Source organism: Sinohyriopsis cumingii, chromosome 4 (assembly GCF_028554795.1).
Source record: "Sinohyriopsis cumingii isolate HCF-2022 chromosome 4, ASM2855479v2, whole genome shotgun sequence".
Taxonomy (NCBI): domain Eukaryota; kingdom Metazoa; phylum Mollusca; class Bivalvia; order Unionida; family Unionidae; genus Sinohyriopsis; species Sinohyriopsis cumingii.
Genome location: NC_142964.1, coordinates 89,214,164 through 89,236,372, shown reverse-complemented (window position 1 = coordinate 89,236,372; position 22,209 = coordinate 89,214,164). Strand labels below are relative to the sequence as shown.

The window sequence follows — 22,209 nt, the reverse complement described above, 5'->3', positions numbered from 1 at the left end:
AGAAAGAAACAACGGATGTAACTCACTATCGTTGGGGAGAATATTCGGAATTCCTTCTGTTCACATGGTCCAATAATGCGGCGGAAGGAGACAGCGTGCACCCGGAAAATTGTCAGCCTCTCTTGTCGTAAGTTATGTGGTGTACTCAACCCTAGAGGAATCACTAAAAGCATAAATTTATGTCTATTCCTACAACTACAGACAAGGTCATTTCCCGAAATGGCTGAGGGCAGTTCCGATTTGAAATGGTATATACCTTAGTCGAGGATACAGACAACAACATAGCAATAGCAGTATACGTGAAATTAATTTTAAAATGAAATAAATAAAATAGTTATTGGCAGTGTTTACCATAACGAATTAGATTTTCTTTTCATGATAATAAACTTGATAGAAATCAGGGGCTTTTTTAATAAAAAAAAAACAATGTGTTCCATTTGCAAAAATAATTGCCAAGAGAAGTAAATCTTATATATAAGAAATACAACTTGTACAAGGTCTTAATTGATTCGCAACGTCTCCATCAATCGTGTGGTAGGTTCATACTACGAATGTATGCTTATATCCGCCACTCAAACCACCCCGGCTCTTTGAAAAACACGAATTCACCAAGACGTTGCGAATCTAAGGAACTATTCTTCAGTGAGCATCTTCTCGGTCAATCCAATCGCAGAAACAGCCTTGACAGTCCCAATAGACTGCAGTTTATTTTTTGCGAAGAAATTTTTGGGGAGCAAGATGTATGTATCGTGTATCGTTTTACGGTACTTCAGCACAATAGTGTTTATATGGTGCCAAAAGCACGACCACGAGAGTGAGACGCAGTAGTTAGCGAAGCGAAGCAAGAGATTCCATACAAACGATTGGCTTTACTCGCTCAGAAATATCCGGAGTGTTCTATAGTTCATAGGAACGAAATAGCATTGTAGCAATAACTATTTTACTGCGTAGTCTTTTTTTTTATATTTTGTAACTAGTGTACGACTAGGCGGGTATTGCAAGATATGATCTGAGAACGGTTAAATACAAAACTTAAAGAATGCATAACAGTTTAAAACATATTACACGCATGTAATTTGTCCTTGTTTCCAGATATAACATCTGTACAATGATGAAGCACTTGCAGACGAAGAGAAAGATCGCCATACCAAGCAATGAACGATATATAAATTTGTTTTGAACATGAATACGTTGTTTTTTTTTTCCTTGATAAGAATAAAAGCAAAGAAAAACAAAAGGACGTAGAATTAATATAGGATTAGTACAAAATTTAATATGAATTTACCTAATAGTCTGTGAAAATATTAGGTAATATGTTTTTGAAAGAAAATTTAATTTATGTTGGAAGAGAATTCAGAGAAGGATTAAAAACAGTTACATGGGGACAACCGACTTTACAGATTCTGGCTGGTTTCTTTAACAAAGAAGTTCATAATGAGTGATCAAACCCGCCGCAATCCCGTTTCTCTGACGGAAGGAAACGTTGTATCACATCTTTCTACCGTGTGGTTAAAGTCTTTGTCGTTAAACTACATTATGATGCAAAATAAGTTTTAGAACTTTGTAATATCCTATTGTACTGGATTATACATATCATTTGCGATTTTAAATTTTGTATGGTTTTATTAAAGTATCCTACTTTACGTAATATGTAAATTATTATAGTTTTAAGGCTTACCTCTTGAGTCTACGAACCACATGTGGGGAGCTGAAGCATGGGTGAGGTTTGGTCCCAGACCATGCTGGTACTGATTAACATGTCAGGAGGATTTCCATTCGCCCATCCATTACTAGTCTTTGTTCTTTTCCATTCTGTAGGGCAGTATTTACTGATAAAGAACCATATAGCAAAGTTTTAAAGTGGTTTTAATAGTGATTAGATTGATGTATTTCAAATAAAGAAAGAAGAAAGGTAAAAAAATATACAAATATTACTAACCCATTCTTTCACCTTTTGATAGTGACTCCAGTAAATTAACAGTCATTTTGGAACAAATAGAATTAGCTAAGAAATACAAAATGAAGAAACAAGTCCACGTTTTGCAAAATGATATGATCGACAGCAAGTCAACTAAAATATATTGAAACAGTCATAATTATGTTGTTCTCATGTTTGCCATGCACAAGGAAAGTAGTCGCTGGCAGGGTTTCAAAGTCCTTGTACATTTCTAATCTTAGAGCACGGCTGACGTGGCAATATTGCACGGTGAGCTAAATGAAACCGGTCTGAACACTATTAAAACAAAAACGGTTAAAAGCTAGCAACTGTAAAACACACACACACACAAGTACAAAGTACAAAAAAAAAATATATATATATATATATATATATATATATATATATATATATATATATATATATATGTGTGTGTGTGTGTGTGTGTGTGTGTGTGTGTGTGTGTGTGACTTAATAAACGGCAAATAATGTGTACCCTAGTGTATCTCATCTATATTTCTCACAACATCGATTAAATAAAACAACAAAAATTCCTCCCCCCCCCCCCATAAATCAAAACTGCAGGTCATAATTAATGAACATAATGAACTGAGGAAATATTTTTGACTGCTCTGTGTAACTAATGAACTGAGGAAATATTTCTGACTGCTCTGTGTAACTATTAAAGGTAAATTATTACTAATGCTTTTGAACTTTTATCATTTGTAAACACAATTATTAAAATACATCAGAACATATTTTGATCAAATTGAGTATCACAATTTTTTTCTTAGCAATAATTAATCCAGATTTAATAATCAGACATTCATGCCAAGGTCACACAATAATGTGACATATATTTGCATTACTGATAGTCTGTTAACAAAATAAAACATACAAATACACACGAATTTGGACCAGCCTGATGTTTGCATTTCAACCGGATAACAACCATACCTATAGCAATGCTTTTCAGTTAAACCTAGTGTTCGGATCTTGAAAATTTCCGGTATGAGTTTGAAAACTGTGACGATGCTATAAATGGGCGGGGAAAACAAAGCTCAGTCTGATGTTACACTGTCAGTATTCTGCAACATTGGTTTTGATCAGTTGGTACACCTGCCTCTTATATTACTTAGAAGTACTTCATTATTTCATGACGTATGGAGAAGTAGCCCCAAAAAATTTAAAACAATGTGTTATGGACAGATTAGCGTAAACTAAAACCAAGGAAAGTGAATGAAAATTTGCCTGAAAAAGTTTTTTTTTTTTAAATATTGGATGAGAAAGCTCATCCGTTTGTATGGATCTCACCTCTTATGAAACCTTCCTAACACCACGATACTATAAGCATACTTACCGAGTTGGATAAAACCTCAGAGTGGTAGCCAGTACAGCCAATCAAATACAATATTAATTCATAACTATGCATAAATTTTTCACATAATCAGATAAACCCAACATGTTGGCGATATAAGCTGATTTACCAGTTTTTATATAAATCATTTCAAAGCTACATTTCATCGAAGCAACTGAGGTTCTACGAGGAGAAACAACTTCCATGAATACAAGAAAAGTCCATTTTTCTTATTTTTTTCTTCTTTCTATTTAACTGCTGAATATGAAAAAAAAATCATATGTTATATATATTTATTAGAATGTCCAACATACCAGATTGGGAAAAACTATGTTTATCTTGCATTCTTAGTTAGCAAGTTCACAACGTACATATACGTGCAATGTAAAATTCCACGGTATGATAGACTCAAGACAGATTTTGGATATTACCATAGAATCACCTGGCATTACGGCCAAGTGCGCTTCCAAGAGCTAATAGTGGTATGTGCATCACAAAAGGCAACTCCCTACAATTTGGTTAGCAGGGCAATAAAAGGGATAATCTCTGCTGGAAACCAAAGTTCGAACAAGATGGACATTCGGGGTCTAAAAGACAACGTGGAGTGCTGGAAATCAAACTTATTTAAAGTCTCTTCATTAATAAAGGTACACAAAATACATCAAAGTTTTAGCAGACAATATTCCTGCTGTAAGGGGCCATAACTCTTCTAAATTATATGGCTGAGAAAAATAAAATCAGATTTATTCAAAGGTCTTGTAAGTAATTAAACCCCACATTTTCGGTTGAAATGCAACAAGGCTTGGTGAAGTTACGCCGCAGAAACACTTGTCAGAACGATGGGCAATCTGTGGTCCTAACTCCTATAAACGATATCGTGGAACGCTGTCAAATTCTCTCAAAGTCTTATAAACCTGAAGCCACAGGCCAGCTTTCTTGTTTGGGTGAAGCTGTCTGCAAAATTCAACGTCAAGAAGAGGGGCATTCTGTGCCCATATCTTGTAAACGAGGCCAATCTCATATATGACACGTGTGTGTGTGTGTGTGTGTGTGTGTGTGTTTGCACGCGCGCACGCGAATTTGAGGATGATATGGCGGATACGTCTTTCCTAAACAAATGTATTTACCTCGTTAATTATCATTATCATTATTATTATTATTATTATTATTATTATTATTTCTGCTGCTGCTGTTGTTGTTCTTAAATTAAAACTTTTACTTTGAAACAAACACAAGTTAGAAGATTAGAGAGCGCTATCAACCCAACAGTAACCAGTCAGAGTGCCTCTGCTGGTTGGTTGGTTGGTGTTAAATTGTAGACAAATAAGCGGATTCGGAAGCGGTATTAGTTTTTGTTGTTTCTAACAACCAAGACACATTTTTTAAATATGATTTTATACTATGTAACTCTAAAGTTCATAAGACCAAACCTTAATCTTTCTTGCACAAAAAATAACAGTGAATTTATTGTGACTACGAAAATATTGCTTTAAACGGGTCGAAAATATATTGTCTAATTTTAAAAAGAAAGAAAAAAGAATGTACCCTTTTGGAGTCATACTCACAAGAGACATAAATACTCGGAATAAAAGAATTAAACCTCAAATACCAAATGTCGTAATTGTGGAACGAACAAAATAGAAAAATACAAAATTCCTTTAGAAGATCCTAAAACAAAATTTGCATCGACACGAAGGCTGTTGAACTGTATGGCGGATATAACAATAACACCTTGTAATAGTTTTCTTTTCTAATTTTTTGTCCTTGTGATATTCCCATACTTGACTTTCTTTACATCCTAATTCTCCCATACGTTTTTTTACACCCGTACTCTCTCTCTCTCCCTCTCTCTCTCTCTCTCTCACACACACACACACACACACACATTGTTCAAGATGAAGGCTGACAGTCGAAAATGCCTGAAACAAGTTCATTTGCGCAATTAGTTTAGTGTATTATCATTAATCATATCTACGTCATACGAACATGATGTATAGTGTATTATCATTAATTATACCTACATCACTCGAACAAAATGTCACTGACCGATGAACTATTTCCTTCTAACATTTAACGTCACCACCTGCGTATACGGATACGCAATACACGAAGCTACAAACGATGCTAATGTATAGCGAAACTTGGACGCAGATTATAAAGTTATTTTGCGAGGTCAACTCTTAAAAAACACCTTTATTTGAAAACAACAAGAAAACAGTCATAAAAGTAGAAGTGGTTATTCAGAGCTGAGTAAAATACTTCTTAATGCTCTAGACTACATTCGTGTCACCAGATTTCGCGTTTGAAAGAATAATGCTGAAATAGATACAGAAGGAATAAATGAAGTCAGTTGGTTTCGACCTTTCAGTGATGTACCCCACCTCAAAGGTTGACCGTAGCACTTATACTAATGTATGCCATGAGATGTTTCAACAATTTTGTAAATAGAAAGGCATTGATAAACTGGATAATAGTGGAGTTTGTAAAACTGGACAGATGATGATGATATTCTTTTATTCCTCCATTTTCTGAAGATTTTAAGACAAAAAAGAAATGCATTTAAATACATAGAATCACAAAAATAGTAGATTCGTTACTTATTGAATTATTTCCAATAGCAAACGAATAAATAAATTAAAATCATTACTAATCTAGATAGAGATATATATACGATAAAACATTTGAAAATGTATCCTCACAACAAAAATAGTTTCCTACTCTCTTTGCAATCCAGTACAAGTATTTCTTTCCTTATATTTTGAGTGAGTTCTCTATTGAATCGAATATATAATATCCTTTATCTTAATGAAATACTTGGTAGATAGTCTGATCATATTTAACCATGCCTCAAATTCTAAACGTTCTGATATATCATTTAAACCACCAAGTAGTATAATCAGTATAACATCATCGATCTGATCACAGAAATCACGGTAAATCACTGGAGGCATATACGAAAATAGACTTTCCATCAAGTGGTTTCTGTCGTCTGAGGTTAAGGCACAATTCATCGAAATGTGCAAAATACGGTCATGACTCATTTTGCCACATAGGGGACACAGTCCAGGTCTTGCTTGCATTCCTCCAATACGAATTAATGTCCCATATTCCATTTTTCTGCTTGAGTCAGTGTAAGCTATTTTCCATAGATGATGCATTTTTAATCCTGGATTAATTTTTAAAAATCTACCAAATCCCTCTGATGGATTTCTGATACGCATTTCATGTTTTCTCTCCTCTAATATCTGTATTCTTGTCCCAATTAAGTTTTTCCATGTTATTTTGTCTGGAAATTTTCCAGTGAAAATAAAGTCGTTGAGATAGTCTTCTAAATCATACTTTTTTAGTACAGTATTTACATCATATATAAAAGAGTTGTAGCTATGTTGGGGGTCAAAAATAAAATTTCCAACAACCCAGAGGAAAACCTTTTTAGCCGTTAAATTTGCTGATGTTCTACACATGCGACCAAGGAATACGAGTTTTTGCTTATCTATGCGAGCTTCCATTGATATCATCCCCAAGCACGATGTCGTAGATCCAGTAGGCGATCTTTGAGGGAAACCTTGTACTCTCCGGGCGAAATATCGTTGTATTTTCTCCATTGATTCAATGCCCTGATATGACATATTAAACCAGAGTTCTGAGCCATACAAAGCAGATGGCAATATAACTCTTTCCCAGACTTTCACAGAGACTATAGGATTCATTCCATTTGCATTTAATCCAGTTGAGTATAGTGAGTTTGTTACACGTTTAGCTTTATCGTAGGAATAGATTATACGATCATTAGTTTTCATTGATTGCGAAAAGGTAACTCCTGCATATTTCACTTTTTTTGCTCTAGGAATATTCTGTGATCCCAGAGTAATTCCATTTGATGAGTACACTTCCTTTCTTTTACTAAATATCATCCAATTACTCTTGTTAGAGTTATATTTCAATTTCCACTTCTGTGCATACTGATAAGCTGTATTCACGAGTATTTGCAATCCATTCAGCGTAGAGCTTAGTAGAGTAGTGTCGTCTGCCAAAAGCATGCCAGGTATGTTCATCTGATTCACTGTTATCCCGCAATTAGTCATTACTAGCTCATTCAATAGGTCATTTATGTACACGAGAAATAAAAAAGCCGACATTACACGCCCTTGACCAACGCCTCTCCGTAATGGAAATGTGTTAGATATACATCCTCTACACGCTACACAGGCACTTGACTGTGTGTAGGAATGGGCGATTATTCTCCATATTTTTGCATTAATTCCTAATATTTTTAGTTTTTTTAATAGTCCACAATGCCACAGTCTATCGAATGCCTTTTCGTTATCCAGAAAAACAGCATATACATTAGAGTTATGATTATTAAAGTACATCAAACATTCTTGAAGAGTAAAAGCAGCGGAGATAGATCCAGCCTCCTTACGAAATCCAAATTGATAAGGATGTGGAAAGCTTATTTTGTCTAAATACTTTTGAATTCTAGTCATCAATATTTTTTCAAACAATTTTCCCAGACAAGATGTCAATGTTATACCACGATAATTCACTGGATCCTTTTTATCTTTACCATTTTGTTTGTATATCGGTATAATCATCCCACATCTATATACATTAGGCAAATACTCATACTGGATCATGTAATTAAAAAGGACAGTTAAATGTCTGATTAAATATTTTCCACCATACTTTAAGTGTTCATTCGATATGCAATCAATGCCTGGTGATTTTTTTGTTTTTAGAGACTTGATATGCTGCAACACTTCTTCCTCTGTAATATTATTACATTTTATGTTATCAGTCTCTAGTTTGCTTTCTTCGTACATATTCTTCATTTTGACACAATCATTATGTTCCTCATCTGTTGTACCACTTAATTCAGAAAAATATAGTTTCCATAGATTGACACATTCATCCAAAGTATTAGATTCTACTCCTCGAAATGCAATATTACCAATGTCCGATTTATCTTTTCTATTTTCCCGTATGACTGCATAGAATTCGTCTATTCCCATTTCTGCACTCTTTTCTATCTCTTCAAATATACACTCTTTATATACCTTTTTCTCTTGCCTATGTTTCTTTCTAAACTTTCTTTTCGCGTCCTTGTATCTTCTTTTGATGCTACACTCTGTGCTTCTATTTATTCCTGCTTTGATCCATTCTCCGCGCGCTTTTCTCATATTCTGATGTAAATTTTCAAGCCCACTTTTCTTCCAATATGGTTTCAAGTGCGATTTGAATTCGGACTTTGGAATATATCGGTCTGATGCAGTTATTACACTCTTAGTTATCAATTCATTATACTTCTCTATATCTTCTACCTTTTTACACTCATAGGTGAAATTCAAGAATGCACTAACATCAGATTTATACATGCTCATTTCTAATGGATTTGCCAAGTTCCATTTCATTCTTGGAGATACACATGTCTTTTTATTTTCCTTCAGTATATCTTTTGCAAGTGCCGCTGTAATAGGTAGGTGATCCGATATTGAGAAATCGATTTTGTCATTTACTATGTGTCTTTTTACAGCACCTCTAATTATTTCAGGTATTAATATATAATCAAGTGTGGACGTTCGTGACATGTCTTTTGATCTATACGTGATGTAATGTTCATGTGGTTTTATCACCAGCGTAGCAACTATGTTTCTCTGTTCTATTCTTTTTTTGAGAGCAAGATCTCTTCTTGATGGATTTTTACACACAAGATCTGCATTCATGTCGCCCGTAATTATGCATATATTTTCAGCAGAATACCTATCATACACATCAAAAACATTTTCACAAAATTTGTCATATGCATCATCAGTTCTAGTTGTCGAGGGAAAGTAGGTTGCAATCAAAATTATAGGTTCCAAGTCTCTCACTAAGATTTTCACCGCCATAATATTTGGGAACTCATTTTGTAAGGTGCTTGCTTTGCATAGTGATGATCTATAAAATACGGCAACCCCGCCACTACCTCTATAGCATTGTTGTATCTTTTCAGTAGGTAGCGCAACTACTTTGAAATCATCATGTAATTTATCTAAATACGTTAGATTCTTTGTACAAAGCCAATGTTCAGTGATAACAAATATATCTGTGTCTGGTAACAATTCAATTAGTTTCTGCGTGCTAGACATTATACCACGTACATTCCATGTTGAAATAATGATCATAATTATAATTAAGAAGCAATTACTAGTCATATGGTTATGCTCATTAGGAATATATTTTGTAATTCTCATGCGTTTCATCAAGTAAGTAGCCTTCTCTCCATTTTCTGTTTGTTATCCATTCCCTACATTTTATTCCAGAACTCCAAAATGATTCATTATTCATCATCAGTTCAAAATCTTTATCCAGTACATTTAGTCGAAATGTATATATATTTGATCCATCCCAATGGGGTCGTTCCTTTATGAGGCGGACGAATGTTACTGTCACACCTTCCTCCTTGCACTGAGTTGCAATAGCTGTCCTTACTACATCTATATTTTTTCTCGATTTGACATTTGATAGCAGAATGCGTCTTATTTTGTTTCTTACAACTGGTTCAAACACATCCGGTTCTATATTCCTTTGATTGGGTCTGGTAATAATTGTCTCAATATGTCTATACGATGTATCTTCCTTTTTTTGTCTCTCCTCGTCATTCGGAATCATTCTTTGATCATTTGGTGATTTGTTGTGCCCTATTTGATCTTTATTTATGTTTTCATTTATATTTATGTTAGCTCTATCTTCATATCTTAATTTCTTTTGCTGATTGTAGGTTGATGTACTTGCATTGTGAGATGTTATTTCTGTGCGCTGATTATGATTCACATTTTCCGTTATGTTAGTCCGATCATTCCGTGAAAGTGGCGGGAAATCTTTCAATGTAAACATAGCGGGACCATTGCTAGGCAAATTTGCTGGAAGAGCTCTAGCAGGCTCTTTATGTATTTCTTTTTGTCCATGTACTACATTTTCTTGATCAATAGATGGAGAGATAACATGTCTACTCTCCTTGTATGCTGACAGTTCATGATTTCCATGATTTTCTTTCATTTGCAAGTCTACGTTTCTATCACTTCCTTTGTTAGACTGATTGAATAAAAGTTTGTGTCTTGTACAAATTGTGTCTAACTTTCCCTCAATACAGTTAATCTTTTTCATGATCACATCTAGATGTTGATGTACATGAGAAGATAATTCTTTAATCTCATTTTCCCGGGTTGCCATTGATGACATCTGGAAATACATTCCTCTATTATCATTGATTAGTTTTTCTTCCTTTAATTTCAGTTGTTCTATATGAGAGTTCGCCTCTTTGAGTTTCTTCGTAGTTTCCACTAAGTCTGACTTTAAGTTTAGGATCTCATTTTCTGTCCGTGTGATAATATCACCCAACTGGTTTTCCAATCTGGAGAATTTTTCTTCAAACTTATCATTCATTATCGCTATCTGCGCAAATATTGTGCTCATTCTATCAGCATCTTCATCAGTTCTTTGTAAGGCGCTATCATTGACCGGAGCTTTCGGACTTTGTGATATACAATCACTGCGAATTGAGTTTATACGCTGGGATGATCTTGTTTCAGAATTATGTTTCAATGCCCATTTAGATATACATGCTTTCATGTCACTGTAATTATTTTCTCCTTCAATGAAATGGAATATAATATAAATATCTTCCGATAACTTATCCTCCACAGGAGCACTATTTGTTCGAGGTAAACGTTCTACTAATCGACCATCAGGACAATCATATCTCTTCCTTTTTGCTAGATCAAAGAGAGCTTGCCTAGAATCCCTGAGACCTTTGACATCAAGTGTTGATTTCAATCTTTTTTTGAAGGCACTTCTATTAAGAGTTCCAAACAACAAGAAAACAGTCATAAAAGCAGAAGTGGTTATTCAGAGCTGAGTAAAATACTTCTTAATGCTCTAGACTACATTCGTGTCACCAGATTTCGCGTTTGAAAGAATAATGCTGAAATAGATACAGAAGGAATAAATGAAGTCAGTTGGTTTCGACCTTTCAGTGATGTACCCCACCTCAAAGGTTGACCGTAGCACTTATACTAATGTATGCCATGAGATGTTTCAACAATTTTGTAAATAGAAAGGCATTGATAAACTGGATAATAGTGGAGTTTGTAAAACTGGACAGAAGAGAGAGAGAGAGAGAGAGAGAAAGTGAGAGAGTGAGAGAGAGAGAGAAAGAGAGAGCATTGAAGAAGGTATTATCCTAAATGTTTATACAAGTTTTGGTACTGCTATTGACGTGGGGATATGACTTACTCGACTGTAAACCACACTGAGAAGAAAATGTAAAATTTCAAGCTATATAATAACAAGAAATGTGTTAATGCAACACGCATGCCCAACTACAGAGCATACAATGACCTAGACACTAAACTTAACCAAGATGGGACGGACCGCTGTACAAGGGTAAAAATATATGCCCCTACCGATGTCAATGCGGGGCATCAAAAAATTCTACGATTTGGGGATAAATGTTAGAACATATTTCAGGGCTGAAATGGAAACCCTTAGTAGATGTATTCTTGACTTGGCCAGTCGTAAAAATAATGTTTCCACTTCACTCGTTAATTTTTTTCTTGTATTCACTATAAAAAATCCAGATATCCTCTATGCGTACCTTATAATGCTTCTCTACTTTTAAAACGTCTATGATCCAATATAACTTATATGTGGACCGTATTTGTGTGATGAGTCAAGGGGACTTCTGTCATCTGCCCATTTTAAAGAAAGCAACATCTAGACACCTAGTGTTGAGAATCGGATTAAAGTTTACAATCTATTATCAGTATATTCCAACATATTGATCTGTTAATAATCGATTAATTTGTCCAAATGATTTCTTGCCAAAAAGTTTTAAGTACGAAACAATTTGAATATATCAGTACATGGTTTCGACCACAATTGATCAGAGAAATCGTTATCGATTAATTGGCGAGTCCACCTAAAGTGATCAATGCCCGTCGAAATGGGTGAATAGGAAATGAGCTAGTAGATAATGTGAACACATAAAATCACGTGTGTATCATTGAATCCGATAAGACATGTGATTGTGTGAGGATGAAATAATTTATAATTATAATGAAAATGTAATGTAAATCAAGAGCAAATGTCAAAATTGGCTTAAGGCTTCAATTGTTAACCTTTTCTCGCTAAAAGGATATTTTTTAAAAATAATTCGATGAACAGATGTTCCTGCCAAAGAAGCAATTAATGTTATGCAAAAAGCAGGGAGGAGGATATAGGATATTGTGTGGGGTTTGTTTGTTTCTTAATTGAGTTTACATAATGTAGGGTTAAAATATATATGCAAAACTCTGTGCTGGGGATATTATGTTCAGTGTAACGGCGTTTCGAAAGGGGTCAAATATATGTGAATATTGCCAGCTGTCCAAGTAGAAAGTTGAAGGGAAACAACAAAGTGAAAGATTATGTAAGTGTTTTTCTTAAAAGAGTTACCTCCCTGCTTTAGATAAGGACAGCGATAAATAATTATTGGACTAGTCCGAACAGTTCACAGCAATATCTTTGGCTTTATAGCTGTCATAAGTAGCATGGATTATTTGACGTGATGAAAGCATTAAGAATTTATATTTACAGATTTAATCTGATCAATCCTATAGAGTTTTCTACATGTCTCCGTGCTTTATAATCGTTTAAATAAGTGCGCATTAACTAAACCCTTTGGCTAGGATAATTTCGCAGAAGGTCACTATACCTGACACCCAGACATTCTTCAGATGGTTACAGCGACAAAGTTGAGACTTAGATAATGTGGACTGAAAGTCAACAATAGAGGCAGAAGTAGAAGCAAACAATTTTTAATGCATTCATACTTTGTCCTATATGTTTAATAAACCTTGAAAGAAAACGTAAGCATGCAGAAAAAAGATCATAAATAGAAAGGAATGCTAATGCTGACAACATGGAAGGTTGCATGCCTCCACAAACATCATCTGCACTGGAGCATCGTTTTACTAACGTGTGAAAGATGTGCGTCAAGTAAGGTTGACGTGAATTACTTCAACGATCTTATGTTAGCAGAATCTTCCCGTATCACTAACGTTCCGTAGACTACGTAATAATGTAAGTACTTGCGTAACTTTAAGGCAAACACATGTGCTAGTGAAACGATCCAAAACAAATTTAATCATTCGTGTCTTTTGAACAGAGCAAGTAATTCTGAAGTGCATTAAAGTGAAGTGAAAATAATAAATTAGCATTTTAGGTAAAACTTTAACTTATTAGTACAAATAAACAGACTATGTAAGTTATGTACATTCGTCCAACTGACGTTAATTTGCATCGTGTTATTTATCGACAGTGACTTTAACTACATTCTAATTACACAAATAAGCATAACTAGAACTAGTCACAGCATCCTCGGCTTTTTCCTCACGTTGAATAAGAAACCTCAGATCCGATTCTCCGCCGTTGAGAACTATTTTGATAACTACGTCTGTTCACATGGCGCATTACGGCGGCGAAAGAGACAATGTCACGATCGGAACATCGTTGGGTTTTTTTTTCTGTCACAGCATATATGGTGCACGCCACCTCAATAAACAAATCCTAACTTCTGTTGATGTTATTTTATATTGCGGTAACGTTATTAATGAAACGGCTGTGATGGATCCTCAAAGTTACCAGCGCGAAAATATAATCGAAGTAGTACATCAGCCACGAGATAAAATCGCAAGAAAAGCGTTTTACTCGAGAAATACAAGAGCATGTTGTCGGGGATGCGTTTTGTGGACTCGCCATGGCAGCAACTGTTGGCCTGAATGTGACAGGAATTGCAACTACGATGAGTGTCATAAACACGCCCATCAGATTTGCCGTTGGAGTTATAATGAAAATAACTGGTCGCGGACAAAATAATTTCATTCGGTAGCATAAATAAACACGCGTCTATTCGAAAATTCTCGCAGTGGCACAAAACAGTCTCTGCACTATCGCCAGACAGTACTCAGTCGCCATCGAAAATAACAACATTACCACGGTTGAGTTCAAGACAGTGTTGATGCAAATGGAAAACTCTCGACGACTTCGTGCGCAAATACGGAACCGCGATACAAAATCGAAACAGGGATTAGATTTACATGCGGCACAAAACGAGTAAACTATCGCGGGCGGGCTCGCAAAGCGTCATCACGTTTCATGCGAGTTCCTGTGATCCGCTTTTGAGATAAAACTCATGTGCGTGTTTGTGTGCGAGTGAGAAGGGTTTTGTCAAGTTTTGGATTTCGAAACCATGCGGGTTTAGATTTTTCTGTGGGCTGGGAATGTACTCGCATTTGTCAGGGGCTCAAAGTAAAGGGTGTAGAAGGCTCTAACAAAGAGATATGCATTAAAAATATTTATATTAAAAAAAAAAAACAAAAAAAAAAACAAAACCTGTATTATCACACAACTCTTTTTTCCAAGAGAAACCTATCTTGGTTACAACAAAAAAGGATTTGGCTTGCTGAAATTCATGACCATTGTTACCACTTTAATTTTACTTTTCGCATTAAAAATGTTAAATGACATTGATTAAAGAAAAGCATACTTTCATTTTGTCAGACCAAATTACTTCATTTTATCATTTGCAACTCTCAAAACCAGCCATGCAATCAACAGAGGTGGAACATGTTTTTTGTCACAATCGTCGATACGCATACCAGAAAAACTCAAATGACCTCCATCACCAGTTGAGGATCTATGTTTATCATGCAGTTATCGAGGCACAAAATGTAAGCATGATGAGATGAAGAGTACAATAAGTATAAAAATACGTACCAAGCGTGAGGAAAGTAGAAGGATCAAAACTAAACGAAGGCAACACAGTTGCAGGTTGAAATACCTGAGAAGTCATCACCAGGTACGCAAGCAACAGGCATCATGGCTTGGATTTGATTTGATCTGGTGTTTACTGCATAGCATCACAAATAGGTTAATTGGTACCAAGGCAACTGGAGTAACGTGGCATGCCCGAAAGCATATAGCAGTAGCGTACCCAAGATGATCCGATGGTAGGAGTCAAACACACATCCATTGGGTCGAGAGCCCAGCACGCTGACCACTCACCTATCGCGTTTCTACTCGTGGGTTGTAACAAAACTATTTACAAGAGATGACTAAAAAAACTAAAATGCTAATGCCGATTCAAGGTACATTGCATCACTGACGAGCTGAAGTAAACAGGTTACACCGTCGCGGAAAGATCAAAGGAAGAGGCACAATCGGTGTAGAAGAGAGGAAATAAGGGCCTTGAAAAACTGTAGGAAGGAAAGAGCTGAAGAGAACCTATAGCCAAAGGTCAAGAAAGTTGTCCTACTCAACTAAAACTAGGCAAAAAAGTATTGCCAGATGACAAAGTACGAAAAAATAACACCAGAAAACAGTGAGATTATAAGAAACGCATATAATTTTCAAGCTGAAAGCAAGCATACAAAATTAAGACGGATCACAACTGTGCACAATGTGTACGGACAAGGATGAGAGAGTCACATAAGCAGTGATTACAGCAAGCTAGTCCAGCATGAGTGAAAGTCGGCACGACAAACAGCCCTAGTAGTATACCAGTAGTTGTCTAAGAAATATGGGATTAAGAATACAGGCAAGAAGTATAGTCACAAGATTGGAAGCTCGTTGAAAGCACAAAGGCAAATATCCTGTTCGATTTCAACATCCAGACTGACCACAGGATACACTAAAGGAAGTTAAAACATGCCACACACTAAAAGAGAGTAGACAGACCTGTAAGGCGCCGTAGCAGACAAAACCTGGTCCAATGAGAAATTTGCAGCTGAAATTTCGATGTATGTCGAGAAATCCAAAATCACATGTTGGATCAAACTGTCCTTAAAGTTCTATTTTCTAGATCGAGATTATAGATTATATAAGTTGAATTATACAGTGGTGGTTTAAAGTTATATTTCCTATGTCGACGTTTTACAGTGTATATTTTGAATTACGCAGCAGTGATTGAAATTTAAATATCATATCGAGAATCCCTAATTCACACGTTAAATGTAACTGTTTGTGATGAAAATTCCATTTCATTTGGCGAGCATTTAGATTGAATATGTTGAACTTCACAGCAACGAGAAGCAACCTCCTTTTTAAAAAAATAACGCGGTCCGTTCACGAGAGCGAATTCTAGCGAAGAAATTCATAGTAATTCTCGACCTGTGAACTGTAACTTTCAAACTGTAAATGCATGAAATGTAATGGCGCCTCATAATTGAATACACAAATGATGTATCTTAATACTCGATATTATTTCCAATTGTTAAAGCGGACATTGTGTAATGTTACTTTTAACACCAACATATCATTTCACCATATAAAAATAGCAATTCTGACAAGCACAATAAAATGTCCAATCACCGCTGTGTAATTCAAGAAATACAATCTAAAAACTCAGCATACGAAATGGAACTTTCAGAAACAATCAATGTGATTCAACATGTTAATTTGAAACGCTCGATATATGACAATTAAATTTAAACAACCGACGTGTAATTCAGAAGATACAATCGAAAAACTCGACATTGGACATCGAATTTTCAACCAGCGCTGTGTAATTCAACAGATGAAATCTAAATACTCAAGATATAAAATGGAACTTTCAACATAAACTCTTTGAATCAATACGTAAGTTAGGAATTATTGACGTATGACATTAAAATTTCAACCACCGCCGTGTAATTCAAACGACACAATCTAAAACCTCGACATAGAAAACATAACTAACAACCACTACTGTTTAATTCAACAGATGCAATCTAAAATCTCGACCTAGAAATTAGAACTTTAAGGCCAAGAATTTTTTATACAACACTTGAAATTTGAATTCTGGACATACGACATTCAAATTTCAACGGCAACATTCTGATTGGACCAGACCGTCATCATATACATATTAGCACCGAGCATTTTCAAGTCGCTCGCAAAGACAATCAGAAAGTAACCAACTGCTGTGAAGAGAGAGAGAGAGAGTTGTTGTTGTAGGGTTTAACGCCATTTTTCAGCACAATATAGGTTATACATGGCAGCCAGTATCAGTTGTGGAGGCAGAACCTGCGAAAAGCCCAGAAAGAACCATCGAACCACGAGAAGCTACCGGCAAGCTTTCTCACATACCCACATTGGCCGAGAGAGAGTACCAAACGCTGTGAGAATACTAGCAGTACTACAACACATATTATGAGACAGTCTAAAATAAAATCCTCAAAATAGAACTAAAAGCCTAAAGCTATGCCTGGAACAGAAAGCAACATTCCTTGGAACAGCAAGAATCTTGCGTGATATATCCCTACGATCTAAGACCACAGGAAATGTCCTTTCTCATGCGAAACAGAAGAACAGGTGAATGCCAGTAACAGGCTGCGAAAGCGAAAGCGAAAAAAAAATACAAATAATAATAATAATATTTTTTATTTAAAAAATCCTAGTGTTTTGTAATAAAGTCACGCAAATACGTGATTCCGTCTCTATGTGTCGTGATGGAGTAAAGAATAAACACTCCCTCACGTAACCGAAGTCTGTCCAGTTATGGAAGCTTCCCACGCTTGAAGTAAGTGTTGAAACGCATTGTACATGTCATGTCGTTATATTACAATATACAGATACCTTTATGAATACCTTGTTAAGTAACAATGTATTTAAAGATGATTGTATGATTAACATGCTCAATTCTTGTAAATGTATCTGCATTCCGACGAGCGATGACGTTTTAGTACCACACTCTCCAGTAAGGAGGTATTATAAATATCTTCAAGAGGCGGGATACGTCAAGCTTTTTGATTGGTTAATTGAGTATCCCTCAGCTACCGTATTTGTTTATAAAAACATCTTCGACAGATCCAAGCTGTTTTTCGGACACTGAACACCGACATATTGGTTGTATAAAAATACAGATACTAAACAACGGCTATGGCAATGCTGTGGGTATTATTGAAGCTGGTGTAAACAACCCATAGCAATAATAGAATAACCATAATTTATCCGGTTTGGAACACATTCAAAATTACCATATTTCCCCATCAATGTGGGCATACTAACTTCTAATCCGTATTATTCCAATCCTAGGTAGCAACCCCATAGCAGATATAGTACATTTATGTACATGTATGTGAAGGAAAGTAGAAGTACGGAAAAACACTAACCATATAATCCACCAATGGTAGATGTTTTGTAATGCATAAATTGCATAAATTGCGGAGTAAAGTCATTGTAACCCTCAAATAACAGTCTCCAGTATTAGGTGCATGTTAGTACCCATTGATGGCTCAGAAATATGCAAGCATAGTATCACTGTCTGTATTGTGCACGCGTGGTTCCAGTGTTTGTATAAATGAATATGTTATATTCCAGTTTATCCTGACTAAGTTTTATTTTGGTCAAGTGCAAGGCTGGGACGAACCATTTGAAAAAGACGTTGACCACCACCACCACCACCACCACCAATAATAATACTACTAATAATGATAACGCATAAAGAGCAGGCAAATCAAAAGGAATGCGGTCATTAAATTAAGTATAGATTTCAATGATTTGATGGAAATGAAAAAGAGTGTGGTTGTAAAAATGAAGCAACGTGGTCCATGTTACAAGCAAATTGCTAGAATTCAAGGATATTTAAGTTTAACCACTATAGGTGTTGTTAGCAAAACAAACAAGAAATAGAAAATAGTAGACCAGTATTAAGGCATGAAGAACTACTAAGGAACAAAGAAAATAAGCAATTTAAATTCCATGTGTCCATTTGAAAGAACCAGAGACTTTAAGTGAATACGCTGAAGACAACAACTTAGTTAAAATTATAGTATGTGCAGATATGATAAGAATATGTGAAGAAATGGCAAATAAGGAAAAGAAAGCAGGACAAAATAACGTGATCGAATATATGTGCAAGATCGCTGAATAGAGAGATAATACAGGCAATACAGAGTGAATACAGGCAATAGTGAATACAGGCAATACAGAGTGAATACAGGCACTACAGAGTGGATGCAGGCAATACAGAGTGAATACAAGCAATACAGAGTGGATGCAGGCAATACAGAGAGATAACAGGCAATACAGAGTGGATATAGGCAATACAGAGTGAATACAGGCAATACAGAGTGAATACAGGCAATACAGAGTGGATGCAGGCAATACAGAGTGAACACAGGCAATACAGAGTGAATACAGGCAATACAGAGTGGATGCAGGCAATACACAGTGAATACAGGCAATACACAGTGAATACATGCAAACATAAAAGCAATATGGATTAAGAAGAGGCATAGTCACCCAAAACAAACCTTTTGTTTTGAGGCAATCGCTTGAACAAATTATAGAATATCGATCCTTTTTTAGATACGAACTTTTTTAGTCCTCGGTCTAAAGTTTTGATTAGTGTCAACACAGAATATTTTGTTTAAGATCTTACAACCTTTGTTAGTTAAAGCAAACATTTATATATTGGTATACATATGTTTTGCCGAAAAACTGTCAAATGGATTCCGTGTGAAAACTATCATTTGGCATGGATGTGTCATGTCATGTTTCTTGTTTATAAACAAGAGATCGTAGTTATTAGCGTCCCTATAATTCGATAGGTGGCATCACGGAACATAGTGACCCAACATTACTTCCGGTTTACTTCCTGCTTTACAAACAAACAAAGAATCTATAACATTTTTCTTTAAAACTCTTTGAATCTTACAGATCATTGACGTTTTCGTCACTCGAATGACAGCTAGTATTTGAAAGGTACATTACCCTTGACCTTTCCATGTGACTAGTGCCATGCTAAATTTACTATTTATCATAACTTTCTCATATTTCGAAATTGTTAAATTCGTAAGATGGCAAATCGCCATCAACCATTTCATGCTACGAAAAACAGAAAGGACTAGTCTATTGGAATTTAAAATCAATATGGGTACTCTTTTTTTATATAATTTTATGGGTTGTATTTTACGAAAGGATGTAATAATCATCCAAATGTTAATAGAATGTCAAAAAAAAATAACGATCACAATACACGTACTAATGCCCTTGTGGTCTTAAGTTATTAAGACCTGAAGTTAATGTCGGTTTGAGACTGTCCAATATTTCATCATGCATTCCCGTTGGCGAACAGTGTTCGATGTTGTATATGACGTCATAGTTGTACAAAACATTGCAGTCCTAAGGTAAAACATAAATACGAAAAACAACCAATATATATATTGAGAGAGAGAGAGAGAGAGAGAGAGAGAGAGAGAGAGTTATAAATATACACCAGACAGAACGGAAAGTCCTATCCTTGGATTGTGAAGGAGAATGCTTGATTAAGTGTAGGCAGAATTAATATTAAATACAAATAATACTATCATACAGGTTAGAGAATTTTTATTTCGTATACTACAGAGACTCGAACCCAGGTCCGCGGGTAAACGGCACCCATCGCTTTTTCGCCTTGCCTGTACACACCAGCCCATATTCCATCACGACTAAATACACATCACCAACAAATGATGCAACTGAGTCGGTGTTATATGCACTTGTGTGTAGCAGACACACTGGCATGATGACCTAGTAATTAATTCTCATCTATCTAAACAGCCATTCCCGATTCCTATGTTTGCTACACACGAGTGCATATAGTTCAGATGATGTCACGTATTTCTAACTCAGGGTCGACGAAAGTAAATATGAAATGTGCTTTATGCAAACATTGTTGTAAACATAAGTTGGTATGATCCATCGCTGGGAGAGACCAGGTTGTATTATTTTATTCTAAGTAACAAATAAGCAGTGACATCACGGGGGTGGGTGTGGACCGCACCCGGTGACACCATCAGTTGGGTTGATACCAAAATGGCTGTCTATACAATTTTTGAATTTTTTGCAGGAAGGAGGTCCATGGGGGTGAAACCATGAGTTACCGCACTGGGTGACACCAACCCCAATGACGCCACTGCAAATAGGTATGTAAAAAAGTTAAATTATTGCAGACGTAAGACTCGAGACAGCTAACCTAATCGATTAAGTTGCTATTCTGCAACGAGGTTATAGTTTTCAGAAATTATCGGAAACTTCATTGTATTGGATTGTTTATAATCAACATATTACCTGCTTACATTGGTTCGACCCGCAGTGTTTGCGATTTCAGATTATCTTCACTGAGCTGTGTATGCATATATGTAGCTATTATCGTGAGGTTATTAATATGTGTTTCTCCTCGCAACAATCGATAACTTAACCTTGCTCAGCTTTAGTAAAGCAGACCAGTTGTTTCTCATAGTAACAAGATAATCTAGTTCTCTGCTTGACCTCTGGTCACAATTAGCATTTTCATAAAACAACGATTACTTAAATGGAAAATAACCTTCTAGAATGATCCAATGAGCATCGTTTATTTACAACACAATAGCCTACAAAATTCACTTAGGAATCTTCAAAACCCTGACCCTGATCAACATATTTAATCCTTCAGGTTTACGTTATTAATAATCCTGATGATAAGCTCATACACTTAGAGAATAATTAGGCTATTATTAGTTGTTTACATAAATGAAATAAAAAAAAAGAAAACAAAATCAATCAGGTCAAGCAGAAATGAACTCAATTTTGGACAAGGTCAATTCCAGCATACAATGTTTCATTGCAATAGCATGTAATGAAATAAACAAAATGAAACTAACAAACTAACAGTTAAATTAAACATAAGTAACACTTGTCATTGTTATTACGACTATATAGTCTTAAACTAAGTAACAGAAATGAGCTAAAACCAATAAGTTTTGTACAATTTAACAAATAAGTTATTACTCCTAGAATACAAAGTGAAAATTGAAAAAGAACTTTCAGTATTGTGAACGAAATCCCAAACAGTCTTAAAAGTTCTATCACATGTCCAATGAAATAGAGTTACACA

At 35.5% G+C, this 22,209-nt stretch overlaps 1 protein-coding gene across 8 annotated transcripts in view; it reads left to right on the top strand.

The window, feature by feature from the left end:
- The window catches only part of LOC149801634 (uncharacterized), a 39,003-nt gene extending 36,744 nt beyond the window's left edge, over positions 1-2,259 (top strand). For all 8 annotated transcript variants that reach the window (XR_016420702.1, XM_089955900.1, XM_089955897.1 and 5 more), the window contains exons 10-11: positions 1-127; positions 1,093-2,259. The exon at positions 1-127 is cut by the window's left edge. Coding sequence is in view for 5 of the 8 variants with exons in the window: in XM_089955900.1 (XP_089812026.1) it covers positions 1-127; positions 1,093-1,180 (215 nt within the window). In the remaining 3 variants the exon portion in view is untranslated. The remainder of the gene's footprint in view (positions 128-1,092) is intronic.
- The last annotated feature ends 19,950 nt before the right edge of the window (positions 2,260-22,209 follow it).